Raw genomic sequence first — 20,436 nt, 5'->3', positions numbered from 1 at the left:
CAAGCACCTCTTTTCATCCTCCAGTACTATGGGCTTGGAAGCTGTTTTGATATACTCATTTGTCTCCATTCCCACTTCTTCACAAAGACTTTCCTACTCTCTACAAAAAGATTTTCATAAACTTTTGCTCACTTATTTATTCATCACTTATTTACTGAGTATCTCCTTTGTGTGAAGCACATAAATTCCCACCCTCAGAGAGCCTCTAGTCTATTGTGAATGACACACATTAAATAAGTAATTGTACTAAAAACTGTGGTTACCTACCTCACATTTTCTTTCCACCCCAAACCCACCAACATTATGATAGGTACTTTAACACTGGCAGAGACGCTTCAAACAACCCAGCCTGAGGACTCTTAACACCCTATTTCTAATAACCATCAGCAATGAAACTACTTCCTTGCTCATACTTGGTTCCTTATTATTTAGAATTATTCTATTAAGAACAAATTTGAATAAATCAATCCCTAACTACATTTTCCTATCCTGAGTTTTCACTTTCTTGATCTTAGTACATTCTCCCGCTTTTATCAAGGTCCTGCCATAATACATTGGTTCTTTAATCTTTTCCCAGTCTATCACCCCTTTTCTGAAGTCACTTTGTGCAGCCTGGATTTCATGGGAGATCACTTCCAGCACTCTTTCAGAGTCTTTAGTTCCTTGAACACTTATCCTTTATATTCATTCTATTATCCCATTTTGGTTTGACCTAATGATGTCTCTTTTCTACCATAAAAAATTGAAGTAAAATTCGCATAACACAAAACTAACCATTTTAAAGTATACAATTCAGTAGCTTTTAGTATATTCACAATGTTACGCAACCACATTCTAGTTCCAGAACATTTTCAATACCTCACAAAAGTAACCCTGTATCTGTTAAAGAGTCACTCCCTATCTCCCCTCTCTTCCATATTACCTTTATGGATTTGCCTATTCTGGGAATTCCATATAAATTGAATCATATGGTATGTAACTTTCTGTGTCTCTTTTAAATCAGCATAATGTTTTGGGGGTTTGCCAATGCTGTAGCACATATCAGTACTTAATTATTATGGCTGTATGGATATACCATGTTTATTTATCCATTCATCAGTTGATGGACATTTGGATTGTTTCCAGTTTGGGGCTATTATAAATAATGCTATGAACTTTTATGGTCAAATTTTTGTGTAAACATACACATTTTCAATTCTCTTGGGTACATGGTAATTCTATGTTTAACTTCTTGAGGAAACACCAAACTGTTTTCCATTGTGGCTGCATCACTTTACATTACCAACAGCAACATATGAGGGTTCCAATTTCTCCACATCCCTGCCAACAGTTCTTTTTCTTTGTTGTTTTTATTATGACAGCTCTCCTAGTGGATGTCTAATGGTAACTCATTGTGGGTTTAATATTGTAGGTTCAACAGTAACTAATGATGTTGAGCAATTATTCCTATACTTGGCCATCTGCACATCTTCTGAGAATTATCTATTCAAGTCCATTGCCCATTTTAAAAATTGCATTGCTTGTCTTTTTCTGGTTTAGTATAAACATTCTTTATATCTTCCCAATATTAGACCTTTATTAGGTATGATTTCCAAGTATTTTCTCATTATGTATGTTTCTCTTTTCACTTTCTTGTATCCTTTGATGGACAGAGCTTTTTAATTTCAATGTTTTATGCTTTTTGGGTGCTTTTATTTTTGGTGTCATGTCTAAGCATCAATTACCAAATTCAAAGTGATTTAGAGTTAAGGAATAACCTTAGATCTTACTTTTAGATCCATCAATCTGTTTTGAGTTCATTTTTATACATGGTATGAGGTCCAACTTCAATCTTTTCCCTATATCAAGTTGTTCCAGCACCATTCATTAAAAAACTATTTTCCTATTTTCCTGATTTCAACAAGTCTTCTTAGCACCCTTGATGAAATCAACTGAGCACACATTTATGAGTTTATTTCTGAACCCCTAATTCAATTCCATTGATCCATAAGTCTATCCTCTTATACTACCACGTGGCTTTATTGTAGCTTTGTAGTAAGTTTTGAAATTGGGAAGTGTGCATCCTCAAATTTTGTTATCAAGGCTGTTTTCGTTACTTGGGGTCCTGTGTAATTCCATGTGAATTTCAAGATCAGCTTGTCCATTTCTGAAAAAAAAAAAGGTAACTGAAATTTTGACATAATTGCATTTGAATTTGTAGATCATTTGGTGAGTAGTATCTTAACACTAAGTCTTCCAAACCATGAACACATATGTCCTTTTTAAATTATTTTTTAGTGAAAAAAAACGGCATGAAACATTGTGTAAAGTGTACAGAAAATGTCTTCCACTTAAGGTCTTCTTTAATTTCTTTCAACAATGTTTTGTAGTTATAGTGGACAAGTATTACACCTCCTTATAGTTAAGTATTTTATTTTTTTTGATGCTATTATAGATGAAATTATTTTCTTAATTTCATTTAGGATTATCATTGCCAATGTACAGTAACTGATTTTTGCATGTTAATCCTGTATCTTGAAACTTTTGATAAATTTATTAGGTGTAATAATTTTTTATTGTATTCTTCAGAATTTTCTCTGTATAACAGCAGGTCATCTGCCAGTAGTTTTACTTCTTCCTTTCCAATTAGGATGCCTTTTCTTTCTTTTTATTGTCTAGTTGCACTGGCAGAACCTCCAATATGATGGGGAATAGAAGTGGTGACAGTGGGCATTCTTCTTGTATTCCTGATCCTGAAGGTAAAGCTTTCAGTCATTCATCATTAAGTATGATGTTTGCTGTAGATTTTTCACAGATACCCTCTATCAGGTGGAGGTAATTCTCTTCTACTCCTAGTTTGTTGAGTGTTTTTTTTATCATAAAAGGGTAGATGAATGTTGTCAAATGTTTTTTCTGCATCAATGGAAATAAACATTGTGATATTTTCCCCTCTCCATTCTATTAGTATGATGTATAGCATTGATTTTCATATGTTCAATGATTGTTGTATTCCTGGGATAAACCCCATTTGATCACAGTGTATAATCCTCTTAATAGGCTGATGGATTTAGTTTGCTAGTTTTCTTGTGATGCCTTTGTCTGGCTTTGGCAACAGGTTAAAACTCACATCATAAAATCAGCCAGGAAGTATTCCCTCCTCCTTAATTTTTTGGAAGAGTTTGAGAAAGACTGGTGTTAATTATTCTTTAAATGTTTAATAGAATCCACCAGTGAAGCTATCTTGTCCCTGAGTTTTTTGATTACCAATTCAATCTCCTGAGTTGTTAAAGATGAATTTATGTTTTCTATTTCTTCTGGAGTCAGTTTTGGTAGTCTGTTAGTGTTTTCAGAACTTTTCTATTTAATCTATCAAATTTCTTGGCACATAAATATTCCTAGTATTCTCTTACAATCCTTTTGATTCATGCAAGATCAGTTGCAACATCTCTACTTTTACTCCTGATTTTAAGTAATTTGAGTCTTTTCTCTTTGGTCAGTATAGCTAAACCTTTGTCAATTTTGTTGATCTTTTCAAATGACCCACTTCTGGTTTTATTGGTTCTGTTTTTCTATTCTCTATTTTATATATCTCTGTCTAATCACTTATTGTCTTCCTTCTGTTTGATAAGTGTTTCATTTGCTCTTCTTTTGATAGTTCCTTAAGGTACATGGTTATTTAATTGAAACTTCTTTAACATAGGCATTTACAGCTATAAATTTCTGAGCTCTACTTTCATTGAATCCTGTAAGCTTTGATATCTTGTGTTTTTGTTTTCTTTCCTCTCAGAGTATTTTCTAATTTCCCTTGTGATTTCTTCTTTGACTCATTGGTTGTTGAAGAGTTTTAAGATTTTCTATATATTTGTGAATTTTCCAGATTTTCTTTTGTTATTGCTTTCTCTTGATTTCTAATTTCATTCTGTAGTGGTCAGAAAAAATACCTTGTATGATTTAAATGTTTATATTTATTGTGACTTATTTTTGGCCTAACATTTGGTCTAACCTGGAGAAAGTTCCATGTGCACTCCATTCTGCTATTGTTGAGTGGGGCGCCTTCTATATTTATTATGTCTAGTTAAGTTTATCATGTTGTTCACATCTTCTATTTCCTTTTTTATCTTTTATCTAGTTGTTCCATCAAATGTTCCACATCTTCCATTAAATGTTTTTGACAAATACCCCTCAGGTAGCTGCCTCAGCCCTGAGACCCTAAAAAAGGACAAGCTGTTTGAGTGGGGTCTTCAGAGAGCCATGACAGGTTAAAAGAAACTAACTGCCTTTCTCAGTCCTTCTATTATACTTCAACCTCTCATTTCCTTCCCAACTAAACTTCAAGAATAGTCTATACTTATCACATTCCCACCTCACACTTTATATTTTTTGACCCGTGTGAAAGGTAAAATAATTGCCTCCAGAGATATCCACACCCTAATTCCTGGATACATGGCAAAGGGACTCAGCAGATATAATTAAAGACTTAGAGATGAAGAAATCATCCCAAATTATCTCAGTGGTCCCAATCTAATCACACAAATCCTGAAAATCAGTCCCAGCTATGTGCACAGGCCAAGAAGGCCAGCACAAGGCCAACCAAAAGCAGGTACACATGCCAAGACAAGAGAATGGAGGGTCAGAGACATGATAGTATGAAAAGGACTTGGTTCACCACTGCCAGCTTTGAAGATGGGAGAAAGGGATCATGAGGCCCAGGAAGGAATGCAGTCCTCCTAATGCCTTGATTTTTAGCTCAGAGAGACCCATGCTGGACCCACTGATCTACAGACCTGTAGGATAATACATTCATGTTGCTTTAAGCCACTGTGACTGGTATTTTGTTATGGCAGTAGAAGAAAACTAGTAAAACTCAATACAAATACACACCCCCTCAACTCCTTTGAAACTGTTCTATCTAAAGTTTAACAATTATTTCAGTATCTACAATTTCAATAAATTACTTTCAATACTCACCTTAAAAGGACCTTTTTGTTGCACTATTGTTGAATATTACCTTTTTTTTAATTTTGTTATCATTAATCTACAATTACATGAAGAACATTAGGTTTACTAGGCTCCCCCCTTCACCAAGTCCCCCCCACATACCCCATTACAGTCACTGTCCATCAGATAGTAAAATGCTATAGAATCACTACTTGTGAATATTACCTTTTGAAGATTTTCCTTTATTAACTCAAAATACAGTATTTCTGTTATGGTCTGATGAGGCTTGATCTGCTATACATATCCTGATCTAGAAAGGAGTTTGGACCCTATCCATTATGCAGTGGCAAGTTATGAAGGCTTGTGAGTACATGACAGTTCACTGAAGATTTTTTTCTATAACGTGTATGTAAATAACTTTGAATAAATCCACATGTGCATTTACTATGATCCAAACAAATATTTAGAGGACAAGAAACTCTGAGTTTTGATACTATTTAATTGGATTTCCTTTGTAATCTAACATTTTATAAAATTTCTGAGGTAGTTACAGCCTTTACACAAGTTCTATAATCCTTTTCCTTTTTAAAGAATTAACGCTAAAATGAGAACTTTTGACTGTTTATAATTTGGATTTTTAAAAATGCAGTTTACCAGGATGATTGAAGATCACAGGATGTTGACCTCAGAGCTGTAATATACAATCTTGAGATGGTCTCTATATTAAAAATAGGGAATTTGTTTTGTTGTCAATGTGGATGTGTATATTTAAACAACACACACACTATGGTCAGAAACTCTGTAAGTAAAAATGTACTGAAGGTCTTGGTCAATATCTACATAATTAATGAAGGGTTTTTAAAAATCTAGTTAACCAAAAAACCCTGGTAATTAATTATGTTTAATTGATGAAATTCTTATTTTTTCTGGAATCACAATGAGGGAAATCTCTGAAGAGAGTACTGTTAAATAATAAAGTTCTGCATAATTAGTGTGATATTTACTCAGAAAAGATTAAATCTAGGACGAAAGTTGAGAAAAAACAGTTATCGGTTGGCAAGATTACGTAAAGCCAGGGGAAGTATTTTAAAGGACAAAGTCTCTGTTCCTACTCTCTACAGTGAATCCCTTATGTTCTAAAATCTATGTGTGATAGAATCATTTGAATATTGCTTTATAATGCTTTCAAAATATTCTCTAAAGGATCTGTTTATTTTAGTATGTCTACAGGATGTTATCAAGGAATGTTTAATAACATGAGGAAATAATCATAGCATAAATGGAAAATAGAAACCAAATTGCAAATACAGTATTATTTACATTCTGTAATTCAAGTAATTAAACAAATATATAAAAAAAAAACTTTAGAAGTATAAAAAAAAAACAGTAGTTCTGGGTCATCTGACTTCCTAGATTATTCCTTTCTAGCCTGGCTTTTCTCCTTTCTTAGTCCTTTCTTTATTTTTTAGATAAGGACTAAATATAGCCATAATATCTATATCATCACTGTCCTCAATCAATAATTCCTTGTCAAATATCCAGTCAATTGCCTCACGTTTTATAAGGTCCACACATTCACACAACTAGCTATACATCTTTTACAATTCTTTTAATCTCTAAATCCCTCTTCCATACCCCTTTCCTTCTTAGGAAATTATTTTGCTTTACAAACTGAATTGTTTTGTAGTTTCCCAGAGTTTAGATTTTACTAATGGCAATTCCATGGTATAATTTAACATGTTCTTCTATCCTCTGTATTTCTATAACAGGTAGGTAGATCTATGTCAGCTCTTAAATACTGATTCTCCCTAAGGATGTATATTTCTCCTACTTCTGCTTATACATATGTTTTCAAATCTCTTTCTAAACATTAAAGCCATATTGTTAACTACATATCAGTTTATTCATTGTCAATGGCCCATAGAGAAATCAAATTCAATAACCCACATCATTAACATCCACTCAAAATAATCTGCTAGTTATGCACCATTCATACAAGCCAGAACATGTGCATTTATAAGTCTTATCCCATTCATATCTTACATGTAGTCAGTAAATTATTTAGGTTCAAACTTCTGTTTTCCCAATGCTCCCTCACTCTCTAACACTTGATGTATCTTAACTGGTTTTCCTATTCAGGGCCCTCAAGTCTAGCCTTCACACAAGTTGGTCAAGTTTTTTGATACAAATCCAGGTAATAAATATTTTTACTTTTGCAAGCAATAATCTCTCTGCTATAACTAATCAACTCTGGTCATGGCTTGAAAGCAACTGTAGACAAAATGTAAATCAGTGGGGGTGGCTAAGTTCCAATAAAACTATTTCAAAAATATTTGGCTTGTGGACCATCATTTGCTGACCCCTACTCTATACTGTTACCAACATGATATTTTAAAAGGCAAATCAAATCATTTTACTCCCCTACCCAATCTGTAAGATCTCATTCTCTATTTCTCTTGTCTACAGAATAAAATCCATGCTTCCTGATATAGTAAAATCTATCAGTGATCTGGTTCTTGACACCCTTTAGATAATTTCTCTTTGTATGGAGAGGGTCTATTCTTTTTCTTTCAAGGTTTCTCTTTTATCTTTTTAATTGAGATACAATCAACATAACATTATATTAGTTTCAGGTATAGAACATAATGATTTCATATTTATATGTATTGCAAAATGGTACACCACAGTAAGTCTGGTTAACATATGTTACAATACATAGTTATAAAAATTGTCTTTTCTAGTAATAACTCTTAAGATCTATTTTCTTAGCAACTTTCAAATATACAATACGGTATTATTAACTACAGTCACCATGCTCTACATTATATCCCCATGACTTATTTTTAACTGGAAGTTTGTACCCTTTGATCCCTGGCAACCACCAATCTGCTCTTTGTATCAATGAGCTCACTTTTGTGTGTGTGTGTGTATTTTTAAAGATTCCACATAAGAGTCAAGTATCCTACTGCCAATTTTCTATTATGCTCACCTTCCTCTTTAAGCATCTCCATCACCTCTTCTATGTGGGTCACCACCTCTTTGCTATTCTTTGGATGCTGTAAATTCACCCACGTCCTGACATCTTCAGGGAGAATTGTCAGGAACTGTTCCAGCACCAACAGCTGCAGGATCTGCTTCTTTGTATGAAGCTCTGGTCTCAGCCACTGAAGACAGAGCTCCCAGAGTTGGCTAAAGGCTTCATGAGGCCCAGACACTTCCAAATATTGGAAGTGTCTGAACTTTTGACGAGAGGCCTCACAGTCATATGTCTCCATGATGGAGATGGTTTCCTGCTGCCAAGACATATCAGTACTCAGGACCTCACTCTGTTCATGCAGAGCCGGGTTTTGAGGTTTTGAAATAGCCATCAACTTATTCAGAGGCTGCATCTTCCTAGACAGAACTCCCGTTGTAGTTGAAATTTGTCTTACCAGAAGATTCCAGTAATTCTCAGGCTTGGGCTAAGCACCCATCCACTCTCTATATATGCAGTGTGATTTGAGCCAAATTATGTCTGAAAAAGAGAAAAGTTCCAGGAGTTTCAGACACAAAGCCAACATTCAGGTACCTGACAAACTGCGAAATGACCCAAATACAACCTAAATGATAACATGGATTAGCTAGTGATAAAAGATAAAACAGCATAAAAAGTATTCTTAAAATTGCCTAAGAAAATATTATGGATTCGCCTTCCATTCTTGTTTCCCTTCCTTAGAACTGGAAAATATGCTGTCCTTTCCTCCCAGCTACCCACTGAAGAGGCAAAGAAACAAACACAGACATCACATAAAAATGCTGTATATGAAATAATCCTCTGATTAAAACAAACCTCCTAATTTAATTAAAATTAGATTTTCTCTCATACCAGGTAACTACTCTCATTTTGCTTTAAAACTAAGGAAAACAAATCTTCAGGCAGGATTTTAAGGTTATTAATGCTTCATAGTAGATATGCCCAAAAAACTTCCTATGCTCTCATTAAAAACCAATCAAGTTATATAAAATGACTAAAATTGGCAATAGAACTAGAAATTAAGGTAAGAAATGATTATTTTTAAAAAGAGAATAAATATCTACAAACCATTTCATTGTTAGAGATACATCAAAGTTCATTCCCAGACTGTAATAATTAGAAGTTTTTGCTTGTTAGGACTCACTGTGGTTCAGTCTGCAATGTCCACAGTGAGATCTTAGGCTCAACTAAACATTTAGTCTTGCAAGAATACCATGGGTCATATTTTGCATCAGTTTAGTCAGACAGCTATTACAGAAAACACAGTTTGCTAGTAGGGTAACTGGCATTTTTATTTAGCAGGAGCCCTCACAAGAATACATACAGTTGAAGTCAAGAGATCTACATAGGTTGTGCAGAAAGCATCTTGAATGGAAAGCCAAATCTCTTCTAACAACTCTATGAGCACAGTGCTCAGGGTTCTCCAAAATGCTGACCAATTATGAGTCATGGCCAGGGAAATTCAGATACAACTTTGTATCTGACTTACAATTGTCCTGGCCCAGATACAATTTACCAAATTCACTTTCATTGTATGCTTCCAGAACTGTGGTTTTCAGGGGTGGTTTTGCTACCAGGGAAAATCTGGCAATGTCTGACAGTTTTGGTTGTCCCAATAGGGGGCTATCACTGCTATTTAGTAGGAGGCACCAAGGGATGCTGCTAAACGTCCTACAATGCACAAAACAGCCCTGTGTCACAGACAGTTCTCCTGCCCACAATGTCAGTGATTCTGAGGGAAAGAAACCCTGGTACAGGCAGCATATAGTGACTAAGAGTACATACTTCGGAGTCATACAGACATGAGATTAATTAAATCCCAGCTGTACTAGTTACTGCCTGTATGAACTGGAGCAAATTATTTAACCAAAGCTTGAGTTTCCTCAACTGTAACATGGATATAGCAATACCTATGACTGAATCATAAAGATTAAAAAATAACACTCCTTTCACTTCTTGGTAGATAGTCAACCCTCAATACCCGCACTGCTGAGAGTTTTTACAAATGGATGTTCAATTTCGTGAAATATTTTTTTGGTACCAGTTGAGATGATCATATGATTTTTATCCTTCATTTTATTAGTGTGTATCACATTGACTGATCTGTGGATAATATTTGCAAATCATACAACTAATAATAGGTTAATATCCAAAATATATAAAGAACTCATATAACCTAATAGCAGAACAAATAATCCAATTAAGAAATGGGCATTAGATCTGAATAGACATTTTTCCAAAGAAGACATCCATAAAAGACATACCTTGCCAACAGGTACATGAAAAGATGCTCAACATCATTAGCTATTAGGAAATGCAAATCAAAACCAATGAGGTATCACCTCACACCAGTCAGAATGGCTGGTGTCAACATAACAAAGTTAAAGTGCTGGCAAGGATGTGGAGAGAAAAGAGAAACCTTTTGCATTGTGGGTGGGAATGTACATTGGTACAGCCACTATATAAAATAGTAGGGAGGTTCCTCAAGAGTTAAAAATACAACTAGTATAAGATTCAGCAATGCCACTTCTGAGTATATCCAAAGAAAATGAAAAGACTAACTGAAAAAGACATATGTACCACCATGTTCACCACAGCACAGTTTACAATAAGCTAAGATATAGAAGCAAATTATGTATCCACCAGTGGATGAATGGATAAAGAAATCATGAGACATAGACATATTATATATAAATAGAATATTATTTGGCCATAAAAAAAGAATGAAATCTTGCCATTTGCAACAACATGAGGTATCTTGAGGACATTATGCTAAGTGAAATGTCAGACAGAGAAAGACAAATGTCACAGGATTTCTCTTACTTGTGGAATCAAAAAAAGAAAAAAAACAGGCTCACAGATATGGAGAACAGATTGGTGGTTGCCGGAGGATGGGGGTAGGAGGTAGGAGAAACAGGTGAAGGGGGTCAAAGAGTTAAATTAAAAAAAAAAAAGCCAGAAGCAAATGGACAGTGTATCATTTCTCAATATATTCCATTGTCTTGTTGCAACCTCATAACATCCATTTTTTTAAAAAAAGCACTCAATAAATTATCATGTATACAAATGTTATGTCTGCTTATTACTTCTTACAAATTAGCCAAAAGTTTGTGCACAGTTCCTGTCCCCATCCTTTGGTGATTTACACTTAAATAGATCATTCGATATTTGAATAAGAGTTTGTAAACAGAATGGGGGAAGGATATATGCAGGGTTAAGAAAAGACAGTAGAGTAGAAGAAAAATGCACAATGCTCAAAAGAAGGCAAGAAAACATACAGAATATGACTTTCTAAGTAAATAATAAGTTTGGAAATGATTGTGAAATCTGTAAGACTAAAGGCAAAAGAAAATGTACAACACTACTATATTCTAACTGATAAAGTTATTTCTCATAAAAGTATAGATTAACAATGCTACACATGTATACTGGAACTGAACAATAAGTAAATGGACTGAAGATATGAGTCAGGCTTCTCAGTGTTTACAAAAAACCAAGAGAAGGAGGCCAAAATGATCCAAGTGCCACAGATTATAGAGTCACAGATATTATGAACTTGTGTTTAGTTTAATACAGGTAAAGATGGTTACATACAGAAATTTCTATAGATATGGGTATGTATGAGGGTTAGTACACACACATATATTTCCTTGCTGTCAGCTGAGCAGGCCTAGAAACAAGTACATCCCAGGAGCAACAAGAACACCTAGCTCCCAGATAATTGTTTCTAATACCATCCTTCAATAAAAGAAACCAGGACTCCATGGAGAAGTGGCCGACTCTAGGACTGGGGTAGGAAATACACACAATGAGCCTGGTGCATCTGCAAGTGTCAGAAAGTAAAGTGCTCAAAAACATTTATTGGGGCACCTCAAAGTCACACAGGAGCCAAGTGAAAGAGCTCCCAATGACCAAAGCTGAAGCAATATGAGCACAGAATAACTAACCCAAACTTTAATATCCATAAGCTATACTGGTACACACGACCGAATTAATTAGTAAATAAATGGGGGAGAACAGACGACCTCCCAGGCAGAATTCCAAATCATTTATGTAGATATTCAGCCCTCCAGCAGGTGGAGCATACTCTCCATGCCTGGAGTGTGGGCTCTACACAGTGATTTCCTTCCAAAGACTTATTCTATGGGAAGGGGGAAAAGAGTCAATTTAAAGAGGAAAAACCTTACATATCCTACCTTACCTAGGTGATTAAGTTAACATCAATAGTGATGTCATGTTGACAGTATGCACCCTTGAGATAATGTCACAGAAATAACACTTTATCTCTGTGATCTTCCTTCCCTAAACCCGTAACTCCAGTCTAATGAGGAGAAAAACATCAAATTCAAATTTTAATTCTATAATACCTGACACAGGCACTCTGCAGCAGCCTCTGGGCGAATAGTACTCCACTGTTCGCGCATCTCACTCCGCATCCTCTGCAACCATGTCTGACAAACCCGATATGGCTGAGATTGAGAAATTCGGTAAGTCTAAATCGAAGAAGTCAGAAATGCAAGAGAAAAACCCACTGCCTTCAAAAGAAAGGATTGACAGGAGAAGCAAAATTGAAGAAGACAGAAATGCAAGAGAAAAACACACTGCCTTCAAAAGAAAGGATTGACAGGAGAAGCAAGCAGGCGAATAGTAATGAGGTGTGCGCTGCCAATATGCACTGTATGTTCCACAAGCACAGCCTTCTTATTTTACTTTTTAATTGTTTAACTTTGTAAGATGTAAAGAGATTGGACTGAGTTTAAATGACTGTGCTGCCCCTTTATACATTAAAGAATTGAGAACTACTGACAAAGAAGGTCGCTCTTGCCTCTCCCTCCTGCCTGGCTGCCAGGGCAGAGAAGGAAAAGAAACTGCTGGTGAAGTTTCACCAGCAAAAGAAAATGTTGGTGAAAGAAGAAGCTGGGTGGGACGACAGTGAAATGAAGAGTAAAAACCAAGCTGGTCCAAGGTATCCTGCAGGCTATAAAATGCAGTTTAATCAGAGTGCCATTTTTTTTGTTCAAATGATTTTAATTATTGGGATGCACAATTTTTTAATATGCAAATAAAGTTTTTAAAAGTGGAAGGAAAAACCCTGACAACTCCACAAAACTGTAAAGGTCATTAACAACAAGTCTGAAAGATAAGTCTTTGATAAATCTGATAAGACAACTAAATGTAATTGTGGCATGCTGGATAGGATCGTGGATCAGAAAAAAAGACACTAGGTAAAACTAAAGAAATATAAATAAAGAATGGACTTCAGTTAATAGATCTATGTTATTCATTAAGTGAAACAAGTGTACCATATTCAGTTGTTACTAACGGGAAATTGCACAGGGGACATGGGAACTCTCTGCTATCTTCTCAATTTTTCTGTAAATTCAAAATTGTTCTAAAATAAAATTGTATTAAAAAAATTAGAAGACACTTGCCTATGCCTGTAGATTCAAAAGGATGCATGGTTACTTCACAAAATGGAATCAGGGAGCCATTTGGTAAAACAGTATGCAAGGAAGGTAGGTATAAAAATAGACTAATAGACTTAAATATCTTGATTGCAATCAGTAAAGAGCAGAAAGGACATTTCATTGGACCAGTAATATGGTAGACAAACCTAAAAGTCTCTTCCAAAATGTGGAGGTAAAGAGATAACAAAATTTTACAGTGAAAAACAAATTAAAATCATGGAAAATTTTCTTCATATCAAAGTGACCTGTGCATATAGGAAAAGGAAAAATAATCAAAAACACATGATAACTTTTATGAAGAAAATCAAGTCTTTTACTCTACTCTCCTTTCTATGGACAGATTTACTCCACAGAGGTGATTTTTCTTGAAAAATTTTTGAAATATTTCTCTTTGCATTGTGGAAAATTTCCATCACTTGATGTTGTAGATTTCCTTTTGATTAAAAAAACAAAACATTTCTACCTGTCCTAGTTTAAAATTTCAGAGCTCTTTCTTGTTTATTGATGGTTCTTTTTCCGTAGCATTGTGCTTGTTTGGCTGTTGTTATATTTCAAATTTCTCTGACAATTCTAATTTGATTCCTCAATTCCCTTTTATTCTGTGATCAGGGTTTCAGTTTGCCTTGGTTTTTTGATACTTGGTATTCCTTTGTTCTCTCCTCATATTTAAGAATGAAGTGTTAGGGTGATTACTCCAGAGTCATATGAATGTCTGCTGCTGCTGTATCAATAGATTGGTTTCATAATGGGAGTCTACCCTAAATGAGAGCCCTGAGAGCCATGTGTATGAGGATCAGACACAGAGATTGGCCGACTTTGGTTTAGCATGAGTGGGGAAGCTGGCTGTCAGGCTGTAGGCCCCCTCATAACACAGTGAAAAGTTTTAGTTTGGAATGTCAATACCTACACTAAAAAGTTTAGTTCTCCTCAAGTGGTACATTCAACTCCTTTAGCAAAGAACTTTTTGTAGGAGTAAGGTACTGGAGCTAAACTGCTTCTGAATGTAGGTTGGAAGGGGAATGGGAAGTTGAGGAGATGACTGGAATAAATGTTTCATGTTATCCTTCACTTGACTCATAAATTCTGTTGGATTCTCCCACATTGTGTTGGAACTGCTTATGAGACACACAGGCAGATGGGTTTCCACCTCCACTGTGGTCATCTCATAGCATATTCTATGTTGTGGCTTTTTCTACGCTGTTTCTTAAAAACCATGTTTCTGTCCACTTTCCATCTTGAGAATATAGTGACACCATTTAAATGCTCATTAGTACCCCAATTACATGTCTACCAGTACAGAGCAAAGTGTATCAACTGAGGGCAGATTTTGAGATCCAACACAAACCCTCTCCAAAGCTTAAGGAAATTACAGGTTCATTTAAAAAAAGAAAAGTTTCAAAGTGCTTCAGTTATTATCACTAAACTCCTGCAAAAGAATGTACTACAGGCCCAGCTGCTTCTAAAATCAACGTAAAAGAAGAGGGAAAAAAGTTCACAGGCCATATGTTAAAAATAGAACAAAAATCCAAGGAAACAGAAAAACTTAAAAATTTAAGGTAGAATTAATGGCAAGGATGTCATTGCAATCCTAATAAATGTACTGGGTATAAACTTAAACTTAACCATATAAACAGACTAATTACAAAGTTGAAAATAAAGGGATTATTAAAAATATAACAAGCTAATGTAAGTATGCAACAAAATCTTCAGGGATATGTTGAATCAAAATATATTGAATAAAAGACAAAGGAAACTTTAATGACTGAAGGTACAACTCATATTGAAATATAACTGTTATTAAATGTACCAAGTGACATAATTGTCATATACTTATAGTAAAACCCTCAGAAAACAAGAGATGAAATCAACTTTCTCAGTCCTTAACAGATAACAAATTAGGTAATGAAGTGGATGAATAAAATAATATGCTTAGTCTGATATATAAAACCAGGTAGGATGTAGGTTCTATTCAAGGTCTTATTAAGAACATTTACAAAAGCACTATTTGTTAGGCTACCGAAAAACTCCTAAGTAACAAAAAATGTATGTATACAAGCAGTACACACTACATGATTACTAGAATAAAAACGAGAATTTAATACAAGCATAAAAAAGCACTCTCAACTACTTCAGAATTTAAATTTTGTTTCTAAAATACAACTCAAAAACAATAAAAAACATAGCTTATCAATACGCAGGGCACACAGCTCACGCCCCACTGTTAGGCAATGGCAAAGCCTTACTTATATAATTAAACAAGAATGAGATGAATTAAATATTCAACTCAAAGTGACAAAGAGCAGCAAACTCCACTAAGGATTTAAAGATTAAAAATACAATTAAATTATATTCAGTATAAGTAATTACAGAGCTAGGATGGCAGGCAGAGCTAGTCAAGATGTTATGCTTGCATTTAAAATTTTGGAGGAGGTACAGTTTGGATGACAGACGGTCCAATGTGGACTGACTGCGAGTTACCGTAAGTGGTCTGCAAGGGATGAATACTAAAATAAACAACGTCAAGAACGGTTCAAGTCTAAAATCTAAAGTACTTAATAGACGCCTCTGAGGATGATGGTAGGACGCAGGATGAAGAGTTAAACCAGAGGGTGGGTGAGCCAGGGCGCAGTAAAGCGCAGGTGACAGCAATTTAGAGAGTGAGATTAAATAATCAGGCGACGTGAATTCAAAGGATTTTACAGCTTCAAGGAACTTGAACAGGTGCTAATTATGAGGAAAAGGTAGTATTTGGCTACGCAGAGAGTGGTTTTTAATGGGATAGGACATAGGTTGGGCAGCGGCTTGAGGGAAGAAGAGCCTTTCGAGATTAGCCCAGTTAGAGAAGCAGAACGCAGTTGGCAAACGAATGTCTTAAGTAAGACGCCTGGAGATTTTAATGATGCTTTGGGAGAGGGACCAGGACTGACTGAGAAAGCGAGGCAAGTGGAATGAACTTTTCCTCATTTTCTTTTCCTGCTGACCCGTCACATTTGGTGTTTCCATGAGGAATAAACACCAGTCATTCCAAAACCAGCCAATCAAGATAGATTTACCAGGTTAAGCGCCTGGAGATCGCCCCCCTACCGCACGGAAGAGGACAGAAGCAGACCCCGGGGACCCACCCCGACCCTCCTCTCGCAGCCTCCTGGTTCTCCGGCCGAGCCCGCGAGTGCGGTGGGAACCCGGGGGACCGGCGACAAGCCGAGAACTGCGCGCTCCGCGGGGACGCCCGCCAGCGGGACTCCCAATTCCGCGTTCTCACCGCCCGCTGACCCGGGGGAATACCTGCGAGCGCGGTTCCCTGCCAGGGATCCGCTCAGTACACCTGGAGCCAGTTCCGGGAGGAGCCGCGGAAGCCGCAGTCCGGGTCGTGAAGGGAGCGCTGTCGGTAATCGCGCCGGAACCAAGAAGCCAAACCCAGCCCTCTAACGCACCCGGCGGCTCTGCTCCCGGGACCCTCCCACCACCTCCCGCGCTTGCGCACCATCCGTGGAAGGAGTCCCCAGAAGCCCCCGCGGCCCGAATCTGTAATGTAGACCCTGGGGGCCTCCCCCAGTCCCGCCCCTTCAGCCAGGCTCCGCCCACCCTTAGTCCTGTGTCCCACCCCAGGGCTAGGAAAGGGTGGTTCCTGTTCGCTTGGGGTGGGCGCAGAAGGGCGTGTCGAACTTCCCTGCTTCCCCGTCCCGCCCGGGACAACTGGCCAAAGGTTTCTTTTTTCCTGTCACCCTCCGCTCCCACCCAACTTGCCCATAATCGAAAGACAATTACATAGTATGGAAAAGTTATCGTCTTGTATGCAACTTGAGTTAACATGGTTTTCACTGATTTGATTGACTCATTTATTCATGCAGTTACGTATCGAGATAAGAAATCTTGCAGATCATGAGTTCAGTTTTGGCTTGTTGCGTGTAAAATACTTTGTGCCATCCCAAGAATCTGGGTCAGTGGGCTCCAGATATAGGCGTCTGGAGCTTAGAGGTGTAGGGCCAGAAGTGTGAATGTGTGTCAATTCCAGGTAGACAGTAGTTGATGCTGAGTGGGAATGAGATGGCAGAAAGAAAGAGGAAACAGTGGAAGATGAGTCTAGGATTGAGCTCCAGAGGAAGAACTCAAACTAGTAAATCAGGAAAAGTCAGGAAGAGAGCTTTATATCTAGGCCACGAGTTTGTCAGGCAGGCATTGTTTATTTTCCTCGGTTCTTGTCGCCACCACAACAAAGAATTGAAGGGCAGAGACACAGTAGTGAAACAGAGTAAAAGTTTTATTTAAAGAGAGAGAAAGTGTGGGCGTCTTCAGAGAGGAGGAGCACCCTGAAAGGCTGAGAAAAAAATTTATTTAAAGCAAAAAGTGCATACTTGGAAAAAGGGGAGTGTGGGCTACCTCAGAGAAGAGGTACACTGAAAGACTAGGGGTTCCCCCTTTTAAGGATTTTTCAGGAATGTGACAAAGAGCTAGGGGTATGGACTTGTGAAGTGCTCTCAAGATCTTTACCTTTGATTAGAGAAATTATGTCTCTTCTATTATCAGTTATCTAGGTAATTCTGCAAAATTAACAAGACAATAAATTTACTGATCTGGTTCCTCCCCAGGATAGTAGCTTTCCTCTGAGAACATATCAATCAAGACCACCTGCCGGACCCCCAAAGTGGGCTTATTGTCTATTTGCTAAAGAATATGTTAAGAATCTTACTTCTTAACTTCCTAGGTTTTAAAATGCCATTTTAGCTTTAAGATGGAATCTTTCCTCTTTTTACTATGCTCTTTATAACTGGGCATGTTTGCTAAATTAATCGTGATGCCTGTCTCCTGCCCAGGTTGCAGATTACTTGATTAGGGGCTGGAAGAGGGAAAAACAGCATAGGTGAAGTTAAAGAATAAGCTGGGCCTTTTAGCAAGCTAAAGTAAATCTTACAATGGCATGACTTAATTGACACAATGAAGACATGGGCTGCGCTCAGATACTTTTCTTCATCTGGGGAAAAATAAAAATCTTCTAACTATTGTCAATAAACAGCCTCAAACATGGTTATACCCAATTAAGAGCACAGGGAAATGGAAAAGGCACCAAGTCAGAGAGAGAATGCCCAGCTTTTCTCTCACACATCTCATTGATATGAGTTTTATGACTGTGTGTCTTCAAAAGCCTGCCAAAACCTAGTAACTGCTCTAAATGGACAAGGGTCATCTTCAGCTTGTGGTTATCTCAGTAAAACTCCAGCTGTTTTTTAATGGCACAACTTTATAAGGTTTCTGACTTTCATTGTAAAGGTAAAGGACTCTGAAGCCACCTTTGGACCAAATCCTTAAAATGCATAGAATTGTATTTTACAAACTCCTTTCCCTTCTATCCTCATGAAATCCATATCTTCTGAATTAGACCCTATCTGTATTTAAGAAAAAATACAGAGAAAACTTGACCTGATTTAAACCAACACTTTTCCTAGTCCACTTGTATAATCATTCAGCAAATATTTATCAAGAATCTAGTATGTGGTAGATACTGAACTAGCAATTGGGAATATAGGTATTAATAAACACAATCAGATAAGGACTTCCTTAACACCCAACAGCATTCCCTATGCTAAGCTATTGTATCTCTTCACCCAGTCTTCTGTGTTCTACATATCCTAAGAATATTGTGTTGTGTAGATTGGAAGTTGCACTGGTCAGTGTGGAATTTGTAGTCCAGACATTAGTGGGGGTGATTTGGTTTCATAGGCAGATGTAATGGACATTTGTCAAATTTTGGCTTCTGATCATTTGAATCCCCTTTTTCATATTTGTAGTCCTCTGTGAGTCTAGTGGGAAGTTAAAGCCTGTCTCTGCAAATAAGCTGAGTAGACCTGAAATTCACTTTCCTTGTCTCCATCACAGCTAGGGCACAGCATGTAACTTGGATTCAATCAGATATACCCAGTCTAGACCTTAAATTAAGATCTAATGACAAGAAAAAGCAAGGACAGCAAACAGTCTTTTCCTTTCTTTTTAAAAAATAAACTTTATTTCCCAGGTCAGTTTTGCATTTACAGAAAAATTGAGAAGATGTTGTATAGTGACTTCCCATATACACCCAACACACGTTTTCCTTCTTATTGACATCTTACATTGTTATGGTACAGTATAGTTGCTTTAATTATGAAAATAACTGATATCTTATAATTATCAAAAGTCCATATTTTATTTGTATTTCCTTTCTTTTTTACTGTATATCCTTTCTCCTTTATTTTTTTATTTTTTACAGTATGTCCTTTTTCTGATCCAGGATCCCATCCAGGATAGCATATTACATTTCATTGTCATGTCTCCTGGGGCTCCTCTTGGCTGTGACAGTTTCTCAGACTCGTTTCTCATGACCTTGATAGTTTTGAGGAGTCCTGGTCATATATTTTATAGGAATCCCATCTATTAGAATATGATGTTTCATGAATTTTAAGTTGAATTTGTCTCATGATTAGACTGAGGTTATGGGTTTGGGCAAGGAAGATAACAGAGATAAAGTATTATTTTCCATCACATCACCTCAAGGGTACATACTACAGACGTGACATCACTACTGATGTTAATCTTGATCATCTGACTGAGGAGGGTTTGTCCCCAATTTCTTTTCTCTTTTTCTATCGGTGACAAGGAAGTAGCATCTGATGCCATCGCCAACGTAAATTGTGCCATCTATTGCTAAATGGCAGTCACACTCTCATCAGACCCATTCTGTGATAGTAGTTTGAACCATGGTTCTGACTGTAGGGCTGAAATTGCCTTTATTTTAGTATTGTTTCTCTGAGCTTAAATCACGTAGAGCTGGTTCTGTTACCTGCAACTAAGAACCCTGACTTATACTTCATCGTTATTATGATTTTTGGGTGTATGTGCGAATTTTTTCTTTAGAAAGGTTTTCTGGCCTTTTATTCTCTCTCTCCCTCCATAGCAGAAGAGGTAGTCTTTTTTTTTGTAAGTATAGTTGATAAGCAATATTGTAATGTTTTCAGATGTACAACATAACAATTTGGCAATTATTAACATTACGAAATGCTCACCACA

General features: G+C 36.7%; 2 protein-coding genes across 7 annotated transcripts in view; one reads left to right on the top strand and one right to left on the bottom strand.

Annotated features, from left to right (window-relative positions):
- ZNF215 (zinc finger protein 215) overlaps positions 1 to 16,932 on the bottom strand; it is a 36,516-nt gene extending 19,584 nt beyond the window's left edge. Inside the window, exons 1-3 of one of the 6 annotated variants that reach the window (XM_036996463.2) lie at positions 16,684 to 16,932; positions 12,298 to 12,399; positions 7,907 to 8,431 (exon numbers count right to left, since the gene is read on the bottom strand). In XM_036996463.2, coding sequence (XP_036852358.1) covers positions 7,907 to 8,306 — 400 coding nt within the window. In that variant the 5' untranslated portion in view covers positions 8,307 to 8,431; positions 12,298 to 12,399; positions 16,684 to 16,932. Of the gene's footprint in view, positions 1 to 7,906; positions 8,432 to 12,297; positions 12,400 to 16,683 lie in introns of those variants that run through there. The other 5 variants (XM_073216088.1, XM_036996462.2, XM_036996464.2 and 2 more) reach the window with 5 other exon arrangements.
- Positions 12,378 to 14,979, top strand: LOC140844377 (thymosin beta-4-like). The gene has a single exon (XM_073216090.1). The coding sequence runs from the start codon at positions 12,378 to 12,380 to the stop codon at positions 12,552 to 12,554; it is 177 nt and encodes a 58-aa protein (XP_073072191.1). The 3' UTR covers positions 12,555 to 14,979.
- Positions 16,933 to 20,436: the final 3,504 nt, after the last annotated feature.

This window comes from Manis javanica, chromosome 11 (genome assembly GCF_040802235.1).
Source record: "Manis javanica isolate MJ-LG chromosome 11, MJ_LKY, whole genome shotgun sequence".
NCBI classification, from domain to species: Eukaryota; Metazoa; Chordata; class Mammalia; order Pholidota; family Manidae; genus Manis; species Manis javanica.
The sequence above is the reverse complement of the archived record's forward strand: the minus strand, read 5'-3'. Positions and strand labels throughout refer to the sequence as shown.

Coding starts and splice junctions, on each gene's coding strand:
- LOC140844377 (XM_073216090.1), top strand. CDS start 12,378: ATGTCTGACAAACCCGATATGGCTGAGATTGAGAAATTCGGTAAGTCT.